The sequence below is a fragment of the Patagioenas fasciata genome, chromosome 9 (assembly GCF_037038585.1).
Source record: "Patagioenas fasciata isolate bPatFas1 chromosome 9, bPatFas1.hap1, whole genome shotgun sequence".
Lineage (NCBI taxonomy): Eukaryota > Metazoa > Chordata > Aves > Columbiformes > Columbidae > Patagioenas > Patagioenas fasciata.
Genome location: NC_092528.1, coordinates 12827352 through 12845270, shown reverse-complemented (window position 1 = coordinate 12845270; position 17919 = coordinate 12827352). Strand labels below are relative to the sequence as shown.

The 17919-nt window shown below is 41.2% G+C and overlaps 1 protein-coding gene across 2 annotated transcripts in view; it reads left to right on the top strand.

Moving 5' to 3' along the window:
- The window catches only part of EPHA4 (EPH receptor A4), a 102968-nt gene that overhangs the window by 71145 nt on the left and 13904 nt on the right, over window positions 1-17919 (top strand). For both annotated transcript variants that reach the window (XM_071812446.1, XM_065844152.2), the window contains exons 6-13: window positions 3947-4071; window positions 5275-5434; window positions 6476-6587; window positions 11743-11801; window positions 12596-12709; window positions 12889-13074; window positions 17058-17119; window positions 17674-17883. In XM_071812446.1, coding sequence (XP_071668547.1) covers window positions 3947-4071; window positions 5275-5434; window positions 6476-6587; window positions 11743-11801; window positions 12596-12709; window positions 12889-13074; window positions 17058-17119; window positions 17674-17883 — 1028 coding nt within the window. The remainder of the gene's footprint in view (window positions 1-3946; window positions 4072-5274; window positions 5435-6475; window positions 6588-11742; window positions 11802-12595; window positions 12710-12888; window positions 13075-17057; window positions 17120-17673; window positions 17884-17919) is intronic.

The following is a 17919-nucleotide window of genomic DNA, read 5'->3' as shown; positions in this document are numbered from 1 at the left end:
CCTGCTGTGGTTAAGAAGGCATCTTCACTAAAACACTGGGCATTGTGTATCTTTGATATCTGAGTACTCATGTGTTGTAGTTTTATAAAGGGCTGTTTTCACTCATGGATGCCTACATGCCAGAGACTTTATTGCATCTATTTATTTCCTGTTTTTTTTCCTCTCCCCCGCCTTCCCTAATTTGAACCAGTAATGAAAAACTGACACTCTGGTTCTACCATCCTTTAAAGTGCCTCAAAACTGTTATAATTCAGCACTTATTAGCCTTGGGATATGGCTTTATGGCATTTGGGTGAAGTTTTTGTAGTACATCTGTGTCTTTCTCTCTCTGTAGGCCACAAGCTCAGAACCGCAGTAATAAAACTACTAGTAGGTGTTTAATGGCAGGTTATTGAGGAAGTAGATAAAAGAAAATTGCAACATTCACATCAGTAGGGAGTGGGGTTTTTAAGGGAGAGGAACTGCTGAGCTTTGAACTAAGGAAAGTTACACTTGCTGCTTTTGTTCAATTGGACCTCTTTTTAGACACCAACACACCTCGTCATTCTTCCCTCTGAAATGGGCTGTTCTGGTAGAACTGGTGCTTGGTATGTGCAATCTGTGCATGAGTGGCAGAAAAACTTGCTGTTGTAAGCAATGATAATTGAGAAACAAATTTTTGCTTAGGGTACCCTTCAAATATCAGGAAGGAAGAATTTGCAAAAAGTGAAAGAAAAGGCGATCTCCCACTCTCTTCCAAAAGTGTTATGTGACCTTATTGCAAACATCTTAATTGTGTACGTTTTTATTTTGGGTCAAGCTGTCCTACGTATGTTTGTGTAGGAATGTGTGTATATTATGAACAGTTAGCCCATGCACATATAGGAGAAAATTCCATCGTTTATTCTGCTCGTGATGAAAGCATCATTTTACAACCTGTTATGTGTTTGTCTTCACATCTTCCCAAAGAGGTAATTTAAAGGCAAAAGGCAGAAGAACAAAGAAAGTGAATATTTTGCACAAGCTCACCCAGAAGGCTGTGACTGCCGCCTGGGCTGCCATAGGAGCTGGCCGTGGGGGTCTGCTCTGCCCGGGCTCTGCGCACTGGGCTCTTACACCCTTTTGGTAACATATGTCCAAGGAGACCCAGACCCGTTGGATCCTGCAAAACTAGGAAACAAACAAACCTGATTTGTTTGGCTATTTGCAGGAACAAGGGAGCATTCGTAATGACGGGTTTTATCCATGCAGTGGAATAACTGTTGTAATCCCTGTGGTTACTGAGCCCAGTTCCTCAAGGCCTGTTGCATAGACCTATTGCATAGACCACTACAGGTTTGTGCTACAGAGGTATCAAAGAACTCCTGGACAGCCTCTTGCAATTCTGGTACTTCATCCTGTAGCTGGACTTCAGCACTCTTATGATTTTTGTATAGCATATGCAGAGGCAAGACGTGTAGTTGAAACAAAACAACTCGAACAAATTGCTCATCTGCATAACACAGGACAAAGGAATAGAATAAAAGTTAAGCAGGATGAAGTTGCATATAAAGGACAAGAAGGAAAACCTAATGCCATTCTTACAATTGTAAGGAGTAACAAAGGAATGGGCAAACAAGCCCTGTCTGTGTCCTGGAGGCCAGGACCAGGTTGTGTATTCTAGTAGTGCCAAGGATCAGCTGTCCATTTTTGGAGAGACATAAGAAAGCACTTGTCAAACTGTATAAAGCTAAGCATGTTCCACAAGAAGAGATAGTTAATATGTATTCTTCTGCTGCAAATAGGCATTTTACAGCAGAGAAGAAATGTGCTTTCATACAGCACTTACCAGTCTAATATTGAAGGACGCTCTGAATTCCAATATAAATGCCCGCAGAAATGAAATGGGAAGCCAAGGAGGGTAAAACAGGGATGAAAGAAAGAAAGTGAACTTTCTCTCTGCAATTCTTGAGGTCAGACCAGCATCAGTGACAGATTCTCAGTAAGAAGAATTGCCTGTCTGGCCTGCATGAGGCACCGTTAACTAAGCAGATTTCTCTCTGGTTGGTTTATCAGTAATGTCATGTGTGTGTGTGTGTTTTAGGGTAACGAATCTCTTCTCTAATTTATTAACTGAGGGGTATTCTTACTGCAGAGGGGAAAAAAAAAGTCAGATTCTCTGTTGAGGAACTGTGAGGTTATTAAGCAGGTTCTCAGTCATACCACAGATATAATTTGATGGAGCACACCTGGACCCTCCCTGTTGGCTGTGTTTATAGTCTCCTCTGTCATCCAGTATTTGCCTTTGCCTGTGAGAGACAGACAATGAAAAAGAGAGGAAGGTTCCGGAGGCATTTCTAACAGAGATGCCAAACTGTCAAATAGTAAATCGGGAAGCAGCTCCCTGATGGTTTCACATCAACAGGAGACACCCTTTTGTGACTGTGCTGTGTCTACTGGTTATTTTCACTTCCATCAGAACTGTCCGATACGGTCAAGTAGGTTTGAGGCTTTCAACATTCAATTTTCCTTTCATTCTTTGTGACTGTTTTATTTATTTGTCTTTCTTGGTAGTTTTCAAGGATGCATGTTTCAAGGATACTTTTTGCTCTAACGTTTTCATGAATCGTCATCTCAAAATTAAGAGTAGAAAAAGAAACAAAAAGAAAGGGAAAAGAGGAAAAAAAAAGAGCAACGTGTCTACAGCTTTAGGGGACAAAAGAAGAAATATATTCAATTTAGGAAGACCTCTAATCTCTGGTTATACAGGACAGCTTTGTTAGATAAGATTAAAAATTTCATGAATGTCCCTTTTTATCCTTGGAGACTTTGCCATTTATACCAGCTATTGTCAGCATCAAAAGAACTTGATAACAGCTGGCTCGAGATGTGACCACACAGCAACACAACAGCAAGAAAAGGGCAGCCGGGTTCATAAATCTTCAGAAAACCGGTTCCCCCAGCGCAGCCATGAATCTGCTGCTATCACAGTCAAATGGAGAATGCATTGTCCTCCAGCCAGTCAAAAACCTGAACTTCAGCATTAGCAGGGGCTCTGTGCAGGGCGCACAATGCGATGGTTTCCATTATCTTCTTCATTGCAGCCCTTATTACTGCACACAGATACAGTTTAAAGGATCTTTGAGTTGAGCTTGTTGCTAGGGAGAGTTTTTCCAAAAATCACGCAGCCCTTACCCTTGGCAGCGTAATCCTGCTTTTTCTATTCATCGCATCAATATAGCACCACATGGGGCAGGGTCAGATGATGCCAGGTTGGTACACAAAGGACCAATCTCTGATATCTTCTGGCTGAGAAGGAGCTATCGAAGCCAGAATCTGGCCCCTGGGCACTGAGCTTCCTCGTTCTCCAGGGACTGCTCACGGACCTGGGCTTAGCAAAGCAAGTTAGGAAGCACAAATTGGCTCAGACTCTTGAAATACAAGTTTCCTGGTTTTCATGGGAGGGTCCAAATGCATATGTATTCAGCCTTATTCTGGTCTTGCTTAATTCAGTGGCAATATTTTCTCAGCTTTACAGAAAACCAGATTGGCTCTTCACGATTTCAGAGTTCTGTAAAGCAAATAGCTAATGAAGTAATACCAGGTAATTTTAGGAGATGGAAGAAGACAATCACTATGGACAACAACAATAGTATAAATCTATGTACTATGCCTAAGAAAGGAGAAAAACTAAGCAGAATCTTTTAGTACCTTAACCTATCAGAGGGATTTGTACCTACGCATCGTGAACATTTCAGTGCAATGTTTCTTCAAACCTATCTAGTACTGCCCAGAATCCAATTAAAAGCTTTATTAGAGAGGAATTAAATGCAATTTTGTTAAGAGAAAACTGGTGAAATACTTAAATGCTTCTAACCCTCCTGCAAGAAAAACACAGTTTCTGAAAGTGCTCATGTTGTGAAAGCTAGGATTAAAAACTTTAAAACTAAATTATTGCTTATATATTTGTATTTTTTTTTCCTGTCAGCTCCATCTCCAATTGCTTTGATCCAGGCTAAAGAGATAACAAGGCACAGCGTTGCCTTGGCTTGGCTGGAACCTGACAGGCCAAATGGAGTTATCCTGGAGTATGAAGTCAAATACTATGAAAAGGTACTGTTCAGAAACGGACAAGCAAGGAATTCTGTTTGGGTTTGAGGAGAGCCTTTTACTTCATTGCATTACAGTTTATTTCCAGATAGGATTCCATCATTTGAAACAAAATAGATTCAGTTTAATAAAATCCAATTAAGGATTTCATGCACTTAAATGGTTGCTTGAAAGAATGAGACTCATAGGCTGTTCCAGCTGTATGGTACAAGTTTATTTTGTTATTTTTTCCTACCTAGGAACTACTCGCTTTTGTAGCAATCATATTTATAATGAGAATCAATAATGTTGGGCAGAAGTGAGACATTAGCTTTACTTTATAGACAGAAGCATAATAATGAAGTATATAACACAGTAATAATAAGAAGAAAATCTGTTTGCCAATAGCTTCTGCTTCGCGTGATAGTGTGGGCTGGATGGCTTTTAATAGAGAATAAGGAAAGAAAATTACATTCTTCATACTTTCCAAGTTAGAGATGTTATTCCTACAAATAACTCCTCAAATATGGAACTATGAAAAGAGCTGTTTTGTTTCAAGGTTCTCTGCAAAAACGAACAATTACCTGCTCTTGCTTGTGTGTGCTCTGTCTCGCACACACATGGATACTTCTAAATTTTTTTTACAAAGATAATCACATATTTGCTTCCCTAACATGTGCTATAAAAGGCATCTAATTTGCAAAGAACCTCATTACTACATTTTCTGATGGATTTTCCAGCCAAAATTAGAATAGTTTTTAAGATTGGAGGTTCTGGAAAACATTTTCTAACTCTCTTTTTTAAAAAATATTTTAATTCTTTTTTGTTAATATATATGGCTCCTGACTGGTGAGAAGAAAAAGAAAGTGCCAGCATGTGTGAGTAAAATGTTGCTTGTTCATCAAGAGGATCCTATTTGAAGGCTTGGCTATTTTCCAAAGGGTTTAATTGTGTGATTTCTTAAATAATCAGTGATATATGAGCATCATACCTACTGCCTCATCACCCTTTTCTGGCTTGGTCTGTGCAGCACGCAGTGTAGGGATATTGAGCAAGGCCGACAGCAGGAGCCCTCGGGACGTATTTTGGGAATTCCATCATTGTTGTTCACCTTCTTTCATCGTGACAGTTTTGGCAGGGAAGTGGTGTTCCACGGTTCACAGTGCAGCAGTTCATGGTGCAGCGAGGCATTTTCACTTGATCACCGTGGTGTTCTTTTGTTGTTAGGACCAAAATGAGCGCAGCTATCGCATTGTGAAGACAGCCTCCAGGAACACGGACATCAAAGGCTTGAACCCCCTGACTTCGTATGTATTTCACGTGAGGGCCAGGACTGCAGCAGGTTATGGAGACTTCAGTGGACCATTTGAGTTCACAACTAACACAGGTAATGACATGCCCACTGATCTCTTTTTCTTTTGCTGGAGCAAAGGGCACAAATATAACTGAGCTGCGCGTTGGGAGGTTCCTGTTGGTCGCTTGGACTGTGGTGTGTCTGTTCTGGGAATATGCTCTTCTGTGGCTTCATGACTGTTAGTGATGCTGTGAATATGACCTGAGACACCTATTGGATGTGCTGTTAATATGTTCTAGATTCTAACAATGAAAATACTTCAGTGTGGCTTAAGGAGATGCACACCCTATAAACACTTGGAAGCTGTTGGTGCTTGAGAGATCTATGTACCTGTTTTGTGTATTGTAAATGTAGATGTTTGCACATGTTTTTGGAATATATCATTTGCAGGAGAATAGAACCCTATTATTCTCTTTTGGTAGCTGTTGACATAGGGCAGTTAGATATCCTACAACAGCTCACATATTTGCACTTTTCCTTAAACAGTCATATAAAGACAGAATGTTCAAATTATGTTGTCGGTAGAGCTTTTCATTTTGTTCAAGGAAACATGCAAATTTAGTCCCCAAAATATTTGCTTTGCAGTGGCAGGAAGGCAATGTGACCAAGCTTATTTTATTTTGGACATACAGGTCTGTTTATATCAATGTAAGATCATGCCAGTTAGTGACAACATCCTTTAGGATGTTAACAGCTGAAAATAATCCAGCAGAAAGAGGGAAGACATATTTTAAAACAACTCATTCTCTTTGTGCCAGCTGGGGAGTGATCATCTGGCCCCACTGAGAAAAAAAGGAAGAGGAAAGAAGAGTGGAAAGCAATTAGAAATGGAAAAAATTAGCCCTTCTACCATCTGAGAAACACTGAAGGAGAGAAGGAGAGGGAGCCTTGTTCCTAGTGAAGTTCCCCAAATCATTATCAAACATCATGTCTTCCACTAATTAGGGCCCTTTTGGAAAAGTAGATTTGAGTGCTACTCTAAACTGCCTTCACAAGCCAGAAAACCCCATTTAGTGCTACCTAGGTTGATTTTTTGAGGGTATCTGACACTAATGCTACCTTTTCTGTTTCCAGTTCCTTCCCCCATCATTGGCGATGGTACCAATCCCACAGTGCTTCTTGTTTCAGTGGCTGGCAGTGTTGTTCTTGTGGTCATTCTCATTGCAGCCTTTGTCATCAGCAGGAGGTAAGAACTTAAGCTTCTCTCTCCCCCTCTGTCTTTCATGAGGGAGCTTTTTGTCTCCTCCAAACAAAGCTAAATTCTTTGATTAGCATCATAAACAGTGCATTTGCATTACAAGCCTTCTCCCATGTAGCTTTGATCTTCTCAACATTAGAACCAAGCAGCATGTGATGTAATGGCAATAGTTCCAGCTCTATTTGCCCTTCAAATGCAAAGTTGATTCCAATAACTGGCATTGAGAAGCAAGCCAGATAGAGATTTGCGGTTAGTGTAATTTGAAGTTAAGTTTAATGGGTATGGGTGCAGTAGATTTTCTTGGACTCACTCCTGATAGGGAATAAACAACTGCATTGTTGTGAACTAAGCCATCAGACTGCTATGCTTGTGATTTTTGTGTTTATATGAGTCTGCATTAGTTTTTTGGGTTAGTCCTTCCAGTGTGAGTGGATATGACTGTAAAACAGAAGCCACAGTCATTCAGCATCACAGGCAGTAACACAACAGACTGGATAGATGGTTATTTCATCAGAGCAGGACCATAACCTTCCAACAAGTTCATTCTCCCAAATTCAGCCCAGGCATCAAGAACAGTCCTGAGAGTGGGAGGACAGTGTAGCAGAAACACAGTGCGAGTGTTTCTGTATTCATCTTTGTGTTCAGTCACATTTAAAAAGATCAGCATGGTTTTGCTTCAGTGTAATTCTGAGATAAAACTGAATGTATCATTACTTGCATCTGAAGTCTGGGATCTAAGGGATTCACATTTTGTCAAGTCTCTGTTGATTAGTTTAATGGCATCAGCTATAAATGCAGATAAATTCCTCTTGATTTGCTCTCTTAATTTATGTTGTCTTAAAGAGCAGTTAAGTCACTATGTTTGTGATACCTGTAAAGTAGACTTGCATTTTTACAGTTTTCTACGGGTGTTCAACTCAAAGCCTCCATGCTGGCAAGGAGAAAGAAGAGCAGAACATAGGAAAATGTAATGCAGAGAGACAGGTTTATTAAAAGCCACTGGAACAGCAAATAGCATCACTGAGCTTGATGACTTAATCTCCTCTCTGCTTTTATTGATCACTTTATTATTTAAGGCAGGATTGATAGCAGGATACATTGGATTTCTAATTATGAGTCGCCACCTTGGAGAATTGAGCCTGTCGAGCTGCTTTGAGACGATTCCTTCCCCTCCTCCCCCTATAAAAAAAGTCGCTTCCCAAGGCTGATAAACACTGCTCGGTGATTGGCCCTCAATGGATCACTTTTTAGAAAATGAAATGTCAACCCCTTGCCCTCATATTGATTCTCTTTAGTATCGGCCATAAAGCTGTCAGAGGAAGGGCTGCCTGGAGCCAGGTAGCTGACAGACTGGCTGCTGTGGGTGCGCTCAGGCAGGTCCTCACACCGCTCAGCCTGTCTGTTGGGTTATCCCTGCCCACAAGCATTGCACTGGGATCAACACAGGACAAAGAGCAGGTGAACAGCAGCGGCAAAAAGCTGGACCAGTACTGGTGGGAACGGAGATAAAAGTATCCCGGTGGCCGTGGGTTCACAGATGTCCCGTAGCTCTGCACTGGTAGGTCTCAGGGAGGCCGTGGAAGGGGAAAGACAAATCAAGATGACTGAAATAATAGGACAGTGAAACTCCTCTGTGCATACTAATGCCTGGTGCCTTGCTAATTAATAGCCTTCCTCAATACACAGCTCTCCAGTAGCTGGAAGTAGCCCTCAGTAAACAGAATCTACTTTAATATTCACTATTACTCTAATGATTTTAACCACTTTTCCAGTGTCATTTAGAGGTGTGGGCTTTGGGGATATTTCATGATGTTCCTACAGCAGCAGAAGTTAATAGCAAAATAATAACACTTTTTTCCAAGATGACTTCAGATAAGAAAAAGCTTTTGTGTCCATACAGTCCCCACAGGGAGGTTTTGTAATCTAGCCATGACCTGAAACTCACATTTGTACAATCAAAACCATGCTTTGGCCTGCAGACATGGCCTCTCTGCATCCACGAGCCAAATGTAGGAACTGGGCATATCCTCTAGGTGCCCACTTTTGAACTCTGGGTTATTACTACTAATTTAGCATTACATTTTTTCAAATCATTGCTCACATCCCAAAACTCATCTTTACAACAGAATTTGCCAAAGGACTTTGCCTTGAGGCAGCTCAAGCTGTTTGGTTCTGTCTTGCAACCATGCCGTTTGTGTTAACATGAGAACTAATCTGCCTAAATGTAAGGTTAAATTTACTGAGATTAGGATGAGCATACCTGTAGAGCAGAGTGCAGGAGGTAGTGTGAGTGTTTCTAAACCCCGCAGAGTATGGCAAATAGAGTTGTAAAGGATTTAGGAAAGTCTGAAACAGAAAGACCCTCTTTCTAAAAGGGCTTGTGTGGAGTTAGATGGCCCTACAGAATCCTCTGGCCGTCTAAAAGTTTGTCAGAAATGTTTGTGATTGATAGACTGATTTATCTTCAGCTTCATGAGCAGCTGGAGGCGTTTTCCCACCTTGAGCTGCTGGTGCTGGGTGCCCTGTGGCACTCGGCCCCTCTCTGGTTTGGGGAGGAGGTGGGTGCAGCGCTGTGGCCCCGGGTCCGTCCTGTTTCACCTCTGTTGTCACCTCCTCTTCATCGCTTCCCCCACCTGTAGATCTGCCTGTGTCTCTGACCGCTCTGCTTTCTGAAAGCTTCTGTGTTCTTCTCCTGAATGCTGGCTATTTAATCACCACCACCGCCCAAATCCCTGTAATTACGGGGTTCAGATCTGTGACAAAGGCTGCCTTCTGCCCCCCAGGTGAGCAGCCCCGAGGGGCAGCCCCAGCCCTGTGTGCCCCATGGCACAGGGCTCCCCGGCTGCGCTGGGGACAATGGCACGCAGGAGTGTCCTGCCCCCAGCCAAGCAGGAGAGGTCAAGGGGTGACACAGGGAGAAGTGGAAGTAGGTAGTTAGTTTGGAAGGTATTATGTAAAGTTAATAAGCTACAATTATATTGCTTGAACAGTAATCCCTTTGTTTTCCTTTGCTTTTTGTATGTCTTTGGATTTTAGTGGGGGAAGTTTACGTTTTTATTGGTTGTTAGGGTGCTTGTACTTTTAAAAATAAGATAAACAGCATTTTTCATACTTAAAATGCTTTCATGCAAAGCCTGTTTGTGTTTCGTATGTCCCATCTGTGCCTGAACATTAATAAAATTAATTTGAAGGAGTCCTGCTTAAAAGGCAGAATCTTTATTTTTTTCTTTCCTCTGAGAGAAGTTGTATAAAACCTGAAACCACCTCTGAGATCCCCTTGGCTGGCTTGGTGCTGTATGGCACTGGGTGAGATTCATGTAGCCTCTTCCTTCTTAACCAGTTCAGTAACTAGGAACAGAACGTAGTCCTTTTATTTAACTCAGCTCTATTATACCAGTGCTGTAAGTCCTCAGGCAAATAAATGGTTTAAATTGATGTTTGGATCCAGTGTGGTTTTTAATAATGTTGCTTCTTCTGATTTGGAGCCATCTGCGTTTAATTGACTTTCATCAAGAAAAGAAGCTCCCAACCGTTTATGGTTGGATGTGTACCTGCGTTTAATGTCTGAACACAAGTTCTGTTGATGTTGTTGGGAGCTGTGAGGCTTGATTCAAAGATCAGGTAGTCTTCACTTGTCAAACAGGATTTTTTTTTCCTTCTGTTTCATGGTTAATATATAGTTTTTATTATTAGCATACTGGATTTAACACGCGGTGATAAAAGACTGCAAAGACAAAGGCTGGGAAATGGCCCTTCAGCTGGGGGTGGGAAGCTGCCATTCCCCGCAGGCCAGTTGCAGAGTGGGAAGTGAGATGCTTCTTGCTAATGGGCAGAAGGTTTTGCTGACAGGAGGGGAATGGTGAGACTTGGGAAAATTTGCTGCAAGTGAGGCTCTCAGTCATCTCTTTTCTTCCTCTTACCTGCGAGTTTTTGACCCCTTTTAACTCACATCTCCTGACAGGTCTTTCTCTCACCCTCCTCTACCCATTCGCCATTTTCAGACTTTTAACCCAGTCTGTCCCTGGCAGGCCCAGCCACCTCCAATCCCACTGCAGGCAACAGGCTGCACATCGCAGGCAGTGCCAGTCTTGTCTCTGTTCCCCAGCTTTGGTTTCTCTTTCTGCCTTCCCTCTTCACACCAGCCCAGGCTCTTGCCAGTTAGCTGGGAGACTAGGACTTCCATCGGACTGGACAAACTGAGGAGTGAGCAGAAATAAACCTTTCACTGTGGCAATGTCTGTTCTTGTGCCTGGGTCTGAACTTCCAGGGAATGATGGGGAAGAGTCCAAATCGAATCTCTACATCTACAAACCGTTAAATGCTGGGGAATCTCTCTACATATTGGGCTGAGCTGACTCCTCAATATCTTCTCTAACAGTCTAACTTTTTGCATTACCTATTCTTGATGCCACTCATCCGTTGAAGTTTAAAGCTGAACTAATTAAATACATAACTGGATACAATATAATGTGTGTAGGTGTAGAAATAGTAATCTGTAGAATTAACATACTACTCTACATTATATAGTCTCCAACTCAGAGGGTTAGTAGAGGACCTCTGCTATCAGGATTTCTTTACCCCCTTCAATTATACAGTGATTAAAAGAAGAAACAAACTTTTGGGCATCTGCATATTTGGCGGTCAGGGTTGTTTAGGGTTTTTATTTGCTGCCATTCTGATTCCTATGTTACTAGACCATTTCCAGTTTTAAATTTGCAGTTAAAGTGTGTTGGTATTGGCATTTGCCTAATTATGTTTGAAAATCGATCTACCAAAACACCGCTATTATAGCACTTAAATCCACACGTGATAGGCCCTTTTTTTTTGCACAGAATTGCAAATATACGTTTGAAGAAAAAGTAGTTTAAACGCAAGCTTTCTTTTCTTTCTTTAAATGCTGAGATGCAAACACAGAGATGTGTGTTTCCCTTGATGCTTTGTTGATGCCAATACCACTTAGAGCAGTCTGGGGAGCGGAATCTCCCACCCCCGGTGTGTGTTGTGTCAGGGCTGTTGCAGGGGAGCTGCCGAGCACAGGTCGTAGCAGGTGCAAACAACTCAAGTCTCAGCACGTTAAGAAGACTGAGCTTGTCTCAAAGATACTTATTCTGAACTGTAATGCTCTTTTATTTTGTTTCGACAGGCGCAGTAAGTACAGTAAGGCTAAGCAAGAGGCAGATGAGGAGAAACATTTGAACCAAGGTAAAGGCAGTGATGCTTGGATTTTTTGATTCGGTTCGTAAAACATGTCCTGTGTTCTGATGCTTGGGAAATAAGGGATGACATTCCTCTGAGATGAATATGTTTCTGTTTTCCACTCTTGCAAACATCCTCCTTCAAAACCATGTACTTCAGTAACAGGGAAAATAGAAGTATCTGGGTAAAAAAATGTTTAGGAAACAGACAGGAGAAAGGTTCATCATTTATTTTTCAATTTTTTCCATTGTTCTGTTTCACTGATAGACATCTGTTCTTAGTAGTGATATCTAGGCATGATTTTTTCCCACAATACTCTGCTATGGCAGTTTCTGGATGGGCCAGGGGCAATCCTGCAGGAAAGGAAAGGTGAACTTTGCTGCCTTTTTTGTAGGACTGAATCCTACTATTACTTCCATTACACCCAGGTCCCAAACCTAGGACCTGAGCTCAGAATTTCTTGGCTCCCAAAAGGGAAATGTGATGTATTTTAGTCTCACTGGTCCTTAGACAGGCTATTGGCATTTTAGTGATTACAGGTGATTTTTGAAGCTCATCTGTTGGCAAAAGCCTGATTCCTTACATCAATATTGGGAAATATGAAATGTTTACATTTAAAAAAAATCAATTTTGGGGAAACATACATTAAGTCCTTCCTTCATCAGTCATTCCTGGCTTACAGTACGTTTTTATTGTACACTCTCTTTGCTGTTGTATATCATTAAGGCTTCAGTCTCATATGTTCTGTGTTCAGCAGCATGTAGATCAGTGACTTCAAATAAAACATTTCTGCCTTGCAGGTGTTAGAACATATGTGGATCCTTTTACATATGAGGATCCAAACCAAGCTGTGAGGGAATTTGCCAAAGAAATTGATGCCTCCTGCATAAAGATTGAAAAAGTTATTGGTGTGGGTAAGTGCCAGAACTTTTGCATTTTTTCTGAAAATACAGTTTTAAATTTGCTTTTAGGGAACATGGGATCCTATAATTTTTGTGTGACAGTTCCTCCAAATTAACTGATATAACAGTTTGACAACACAAGTGTATGCTTTGTGTTCATGACCGTGGATTCTTGTGCCTTTTTCCTTAAGGGGAATTTGGTGAAGTATGCAGTGGACGTCTCAAAGTACCAGGAAAAAGAGAAATCTGTGTTGCTATCAAGACTCTAAAAGCTGGTTACACTGATAAACAAAGGAGAGACTTCCTGAGTGAGGCCAGCATCATGGGACAATTTGACCACCCCAATATCATCCACTTGGAAGGTGTTGTTACTAAATGTAAGTAGGTCGTTTTTATGACAAGACCAATTTGGAAATCACTGAGAAATTAAGTCTGTGATGGTGTGTGCTGTTTTTTTTTTTCCTTTTTACCCTCTTTCCTGGGAAATGACAGATGGAACAGGGCCACTGATAGCTAATAGGAGGAAATCGGTGCAGGACAAGTCATTAATCTTCTTGTCAGCTATAAATGGGTTTATGGTTTCGACTGATACTCTATCCGTAGGCAGCTTGTACAAGATTTTGTAGGGGGAATTAATACTGCAGGGGTTGGCTTTTTTCCCCCCTTCCTGCTATGCCAAGCAGGCATCTTTCACATCTTTGCTAGACTGAGCTGATTGTTACAGGGCAGGCAAAAGCAGATGGTGAGCAAAGAATTTAAAATGGTTGGGGGAAAAATATCAAAACAAAACTACAGAATCATATGTTTAAGGTACAAAGCACAGATGTAAGGAGCATGCCTTTGAAATGAAGTAGGCTATTTTAGTGTGAAACTTGCTTATTTGTTTTCTCTGATTCACAGGTGTGATAATTTCACTCAGCAGAATTTACCTGGCTGATCTTTTTGTTTGTTTGGTTTGGGTTTTTTTGTAGTCTGTTAGCGTTCACTGTGCCATGAACTCTGCCTTAGAGAATGACAGCGCTCCTTGGGTGCTGTTTATAGGCTAGAACTCAAAATACACCTGTGAGGCAGACGTGCTTGGGTCTGACTTGATAAAGTTCCACTGCGGTGGTGTAGTTATTGTCCCTATGCTGCCCGCCTTAGGTAGCATGTTGGCAAAGCTTGGCACTGGGTGCTGATCCTAAAAGACCCTTTGGGTGTAAGGGCTTGTGGTCAGGGTAGCAAAGAAAGCAGAGAGGGATCTGGGGAGCTGCTGCTAATGGCTGGAATTCGTGAAGCTTACCTTGTGCGACTGATGGTGTGCATGATGAACATGAACACAGGATATTAATAGTGTAAGGAATTAAAATTAAATATGGATGAAAAGTTAAAAAATAAAATATTACTAGAAGAACAGAATATCTCCCATAGAGGGTTGTCAAAGCCATCAATAAATACCACTGAAAACCCTGTACTTCTTGAATGTCAGTGGGAGCTGGATGCTTACTCTACCACTTGTATTTCTGGAAAGCCTACCCTTACTCATTTGTGCTTCCCTCTCTCACAGTTGATGAAAATGGATCAAACTACTTGGTTTTCAAGACGGTGTCCACTAGGGAAAATAGGGTTTTGGACTGATCTTGCTCATAATTTACTGAGGGCTTCCCTCTAAACTGAAATTAAAATATAATACTCTGTTTAAATTTTGCAGGTCTGATTCTCTCTTTCTCTTTTTGTTGTTGTGCCAAAGGCAGGGGTGTTGTGGTCAGGTCACAGTGTTTGCTACAGACAGTGATTTTTCTAGCACCTCTCTAAAAGCAAGGCAACAGAGGAATCTTTGTGTTGAAATCCCACCGAGGCTGGAAACCCCTGAGCTATTACAGCTCTAGCAGTTATAAATTACTGTATGCATTTGCATAATGCAGTTGTCACTAAACTAAAATGATTTGAAATTTTCACCGAGGAGGTGGTCGCCTGACCCCAGAACGTTTCATTGCCTGGCTGGCAGCAAGCGGTGCCGCCGCAGCGAGCCGGCTCGGTTACCTCGGAGCTGGGCTGTTTGGTAAACAGGGCTACTTAAGAAGACATTTATCTCAATTTCTCCACAGGTTTTCTGAATGCTATGATAAATGAATGCATTTAATAAACTGAAAATTAAAATGTGAGATAAATAGTGGTGTAGGTGGGGGTTGAGAGAGGCAGCAAAAAACCATGAATACATTATTGGCTGCTAGTCAAGTACTTTAATAATTGACTCTGATGGTAACTTCTCCTCTCTCTATCCCCCTCCCCTGCTAAAGAAGTGCCTGAGTAATGAAATTACATGTTAATGCACTGAAAGAGTCTCCCTTTCTTCCTTTCTACGTTGACATAGTATCTTTTGATTGAGGAGGGTTAATTAAAACTCATTTAGCTGTATTTGTTCAGTGGAAGAGTTCCGGTCACAGTTGCAAAGGATAAATGAAAGAGTGGAATATGCAGATTTGGTTGGAGTTTTTTCTCTTTCTACCAAAGGATGCTTGCAAAAGTGAATTAGATGGAGAATAATGTTTTATCACATCCTTTTTCTTAAGGGTACACGTACTCAGCCAAGGTCACTAAGCCCTTCATCCAGTTTGCTTTATGCAATGCCTTTGCTTCTCTGCTGCAGTCATGTGAATCAGAAAGGGTTCACCTGCCAGGCTGACATATCATGGACATGGCATTTTGCATGGGGCTGGAACGGGAAGAGTTTTGATATCAGTTGGGAAGGGAAGGAGAAGCAGGAATAGGAAAAGGTCTGCGAAGAATAGGTTGGGACTGAAAAGGTGAAGTAAGTAATGATGAGTGAAATCAGTGATGTATCACACTTATATGCTGGCCTAAGTGAAATAATGTAAAATTTTCAATACAGTCAATCCTTATAGCATATTGTTTTCAAATAAAATAAAAAAAGTTACTTCAAAACCAGAAATCCCTAACCAATTAAACACATCTTGATGAAAAACACACTGAGGTAGAAATGAGCAGGGGAACTTCCAGTGCTGCAGCATGTCATGGTAGGATAGTTTTCCTAGCTGGTTGTTCTGGTGACAGATGCAAGGAGAAGTTTAGTAGTTCTGGTACCTCTGATGCCAAGACTGAATTGATCTATCTATAGGCTAGGTGACACGTCCATTGAAACCATCTTTCCCCATAATGTTCCCTTATTCAGAGCTGCTCCGAGAGGTACAAAAGCAGATTTTCTCCGGGACACTGTCTTTTAATTAGGAAGAAACTATAGCTCCTGTAGCTAAGGCAGAGGTGGGAGGAAGGGTTGCCAGGCCAGCCCGGCACTGATCATCAGGTGCTTCCTTGACTTCAGGTGGCCTTAGCAGTGCTCGTCTTGGGACTGGGCTTTTGCCATTTGACCTCTGATAGGTCACTTCTCTACGTCTGTCATTGCTCACTTTTAGAATGGAGATGATATTGGACCTATTTCTGTAAATATGTAGGTGCTGAATATCGAGCATGATTTAACCCTATGAAATAATTAGTGTTACTTGTATGTATAATATCTGAATGTTTTCAGTTTTAGCATCACACCACTTTGTAAAGCTCTTAAAAGCAATGTCAAGCATTATTTATGTATTTGCTGTTGTTTTAGGCAGGAGAGTGCCTAGAAAGCATCCTTATGTCACTAACGTTACATTACATTTCTCTTCAGACTGCCCAGCTTGGCTGTCTGTGCTGCAGCAGGGAAAGCTGAGTGCTGCTGAAGCACCGTGCCCCACAAGTGACACAATTCATTGAATCATTTATTCTGTGGTTGACTTCATGAGGCAAAAGGCTTTGGCTCATCTATAAATAACGAGAGACATGGGATACAAATTCGGGACAGAGAAAGTTGAGAGGAACAGCTTGTATTTTGCACTCTTGAATCCAATTGTCTTGGAATACCTTGTGGCTGCTGACAGCTTCTAACTTGCCTAAAGCGTTGATCTTTCAAAAGAGGCTGAGAGACCAAATCATTCACAAATTCCATTTTGAAAGAGGAAGGCTTTCTAGTCTGCAAGAAATTTAATTACACTAAAGATTTTTGTCAAGTTTGAACTGATCTTTGTTTCTTAGCTATCAATTATCAATTCATATATTCCTTGGAGAACAGGAGCCACTTTAGTTAAAGACCTTGTCAATGAGTCAACAAAAGGGTTAACCTTCCAGATGGGGCCCTTTATATGTTTCTGTCCTGTAATATTTTTTCTCTTGCTCCCCACAGCTGAGGCATAAGCTTGGTGCTTTTCAAATTAAATTAGATTGTGTAAGCCAGGTGTCTTGGCAGTAAAATCATGTGCAACCCATTTTTATCCCATTAACATTGGTGTTCATCAAGGAATTTTGTTTTTCTTTCTGCAAATCCTAGGTAAACCGGTAATGATCATAACTGAGTACATGGAGAATGGCTCCTTGGATGCCTTCCTCAGGGTAGGTAATTTCTTCATAATAACCTAAGGAGATTTTATACTGGGAAGCGTTTTCTGGTTTTCATTCTGGTTCTTTTTTTTTTTTTTTTTTTTTTTGCAGAAACATAATGAAAATTCAGCATTTTTAAAGAAATTATGTTTGTACTTGGGAAATTCTGTTTTCTGATGTTGTTTCTATCGAAAAACAGAATAAATGTAAAGTGGAAGAATCTAGAATAAATGTAGTGTTTAAAATAGCAGGGTCTTAAATAATCCGTGTTTAATGGGAACAGTTCTGATTTGCTCCATTTTTGAAAGCATCGCAATGCTATAGAGTCATTAAAACCAGATTCATTGCAAGCTGGATACTGCATCACTGAAAGCTGTGACAGAACCTCTGGGTTTTTACTTTACTGGTGAATTATAGACACTAGTCAGGAGAGTGAGGAAATAAGATTGCATTTTATTTAAGAGAAGATGGGAATCCAGAGATACACTCCTTGCCAGTTTCAGTACTGGCAATAATGTAGCTTTTAGCTTAATGCTCTGTGATTTTCTTCCTTTCCCCATATGCAGAAGAATGATGGCAGATTTACAGTCATCCAGTTGGTGGGCATGCTTCGTGGCATTGGCTCAGGAATGAAGTATCTGTCTGACATGAGCTACGTGCATCGGGATCTGGCTGCTCGGAACATACTGGTCAACAGCAACCTGGTCTGCAAAGTCTCTGACTTCGGCATGTCCCGTGTCCTGGAAGATGACCCTGAAGCCGCTTACACCACACGGGTAAGGAGGGACAGAAAACGTCCAGTGGGTTCGTCT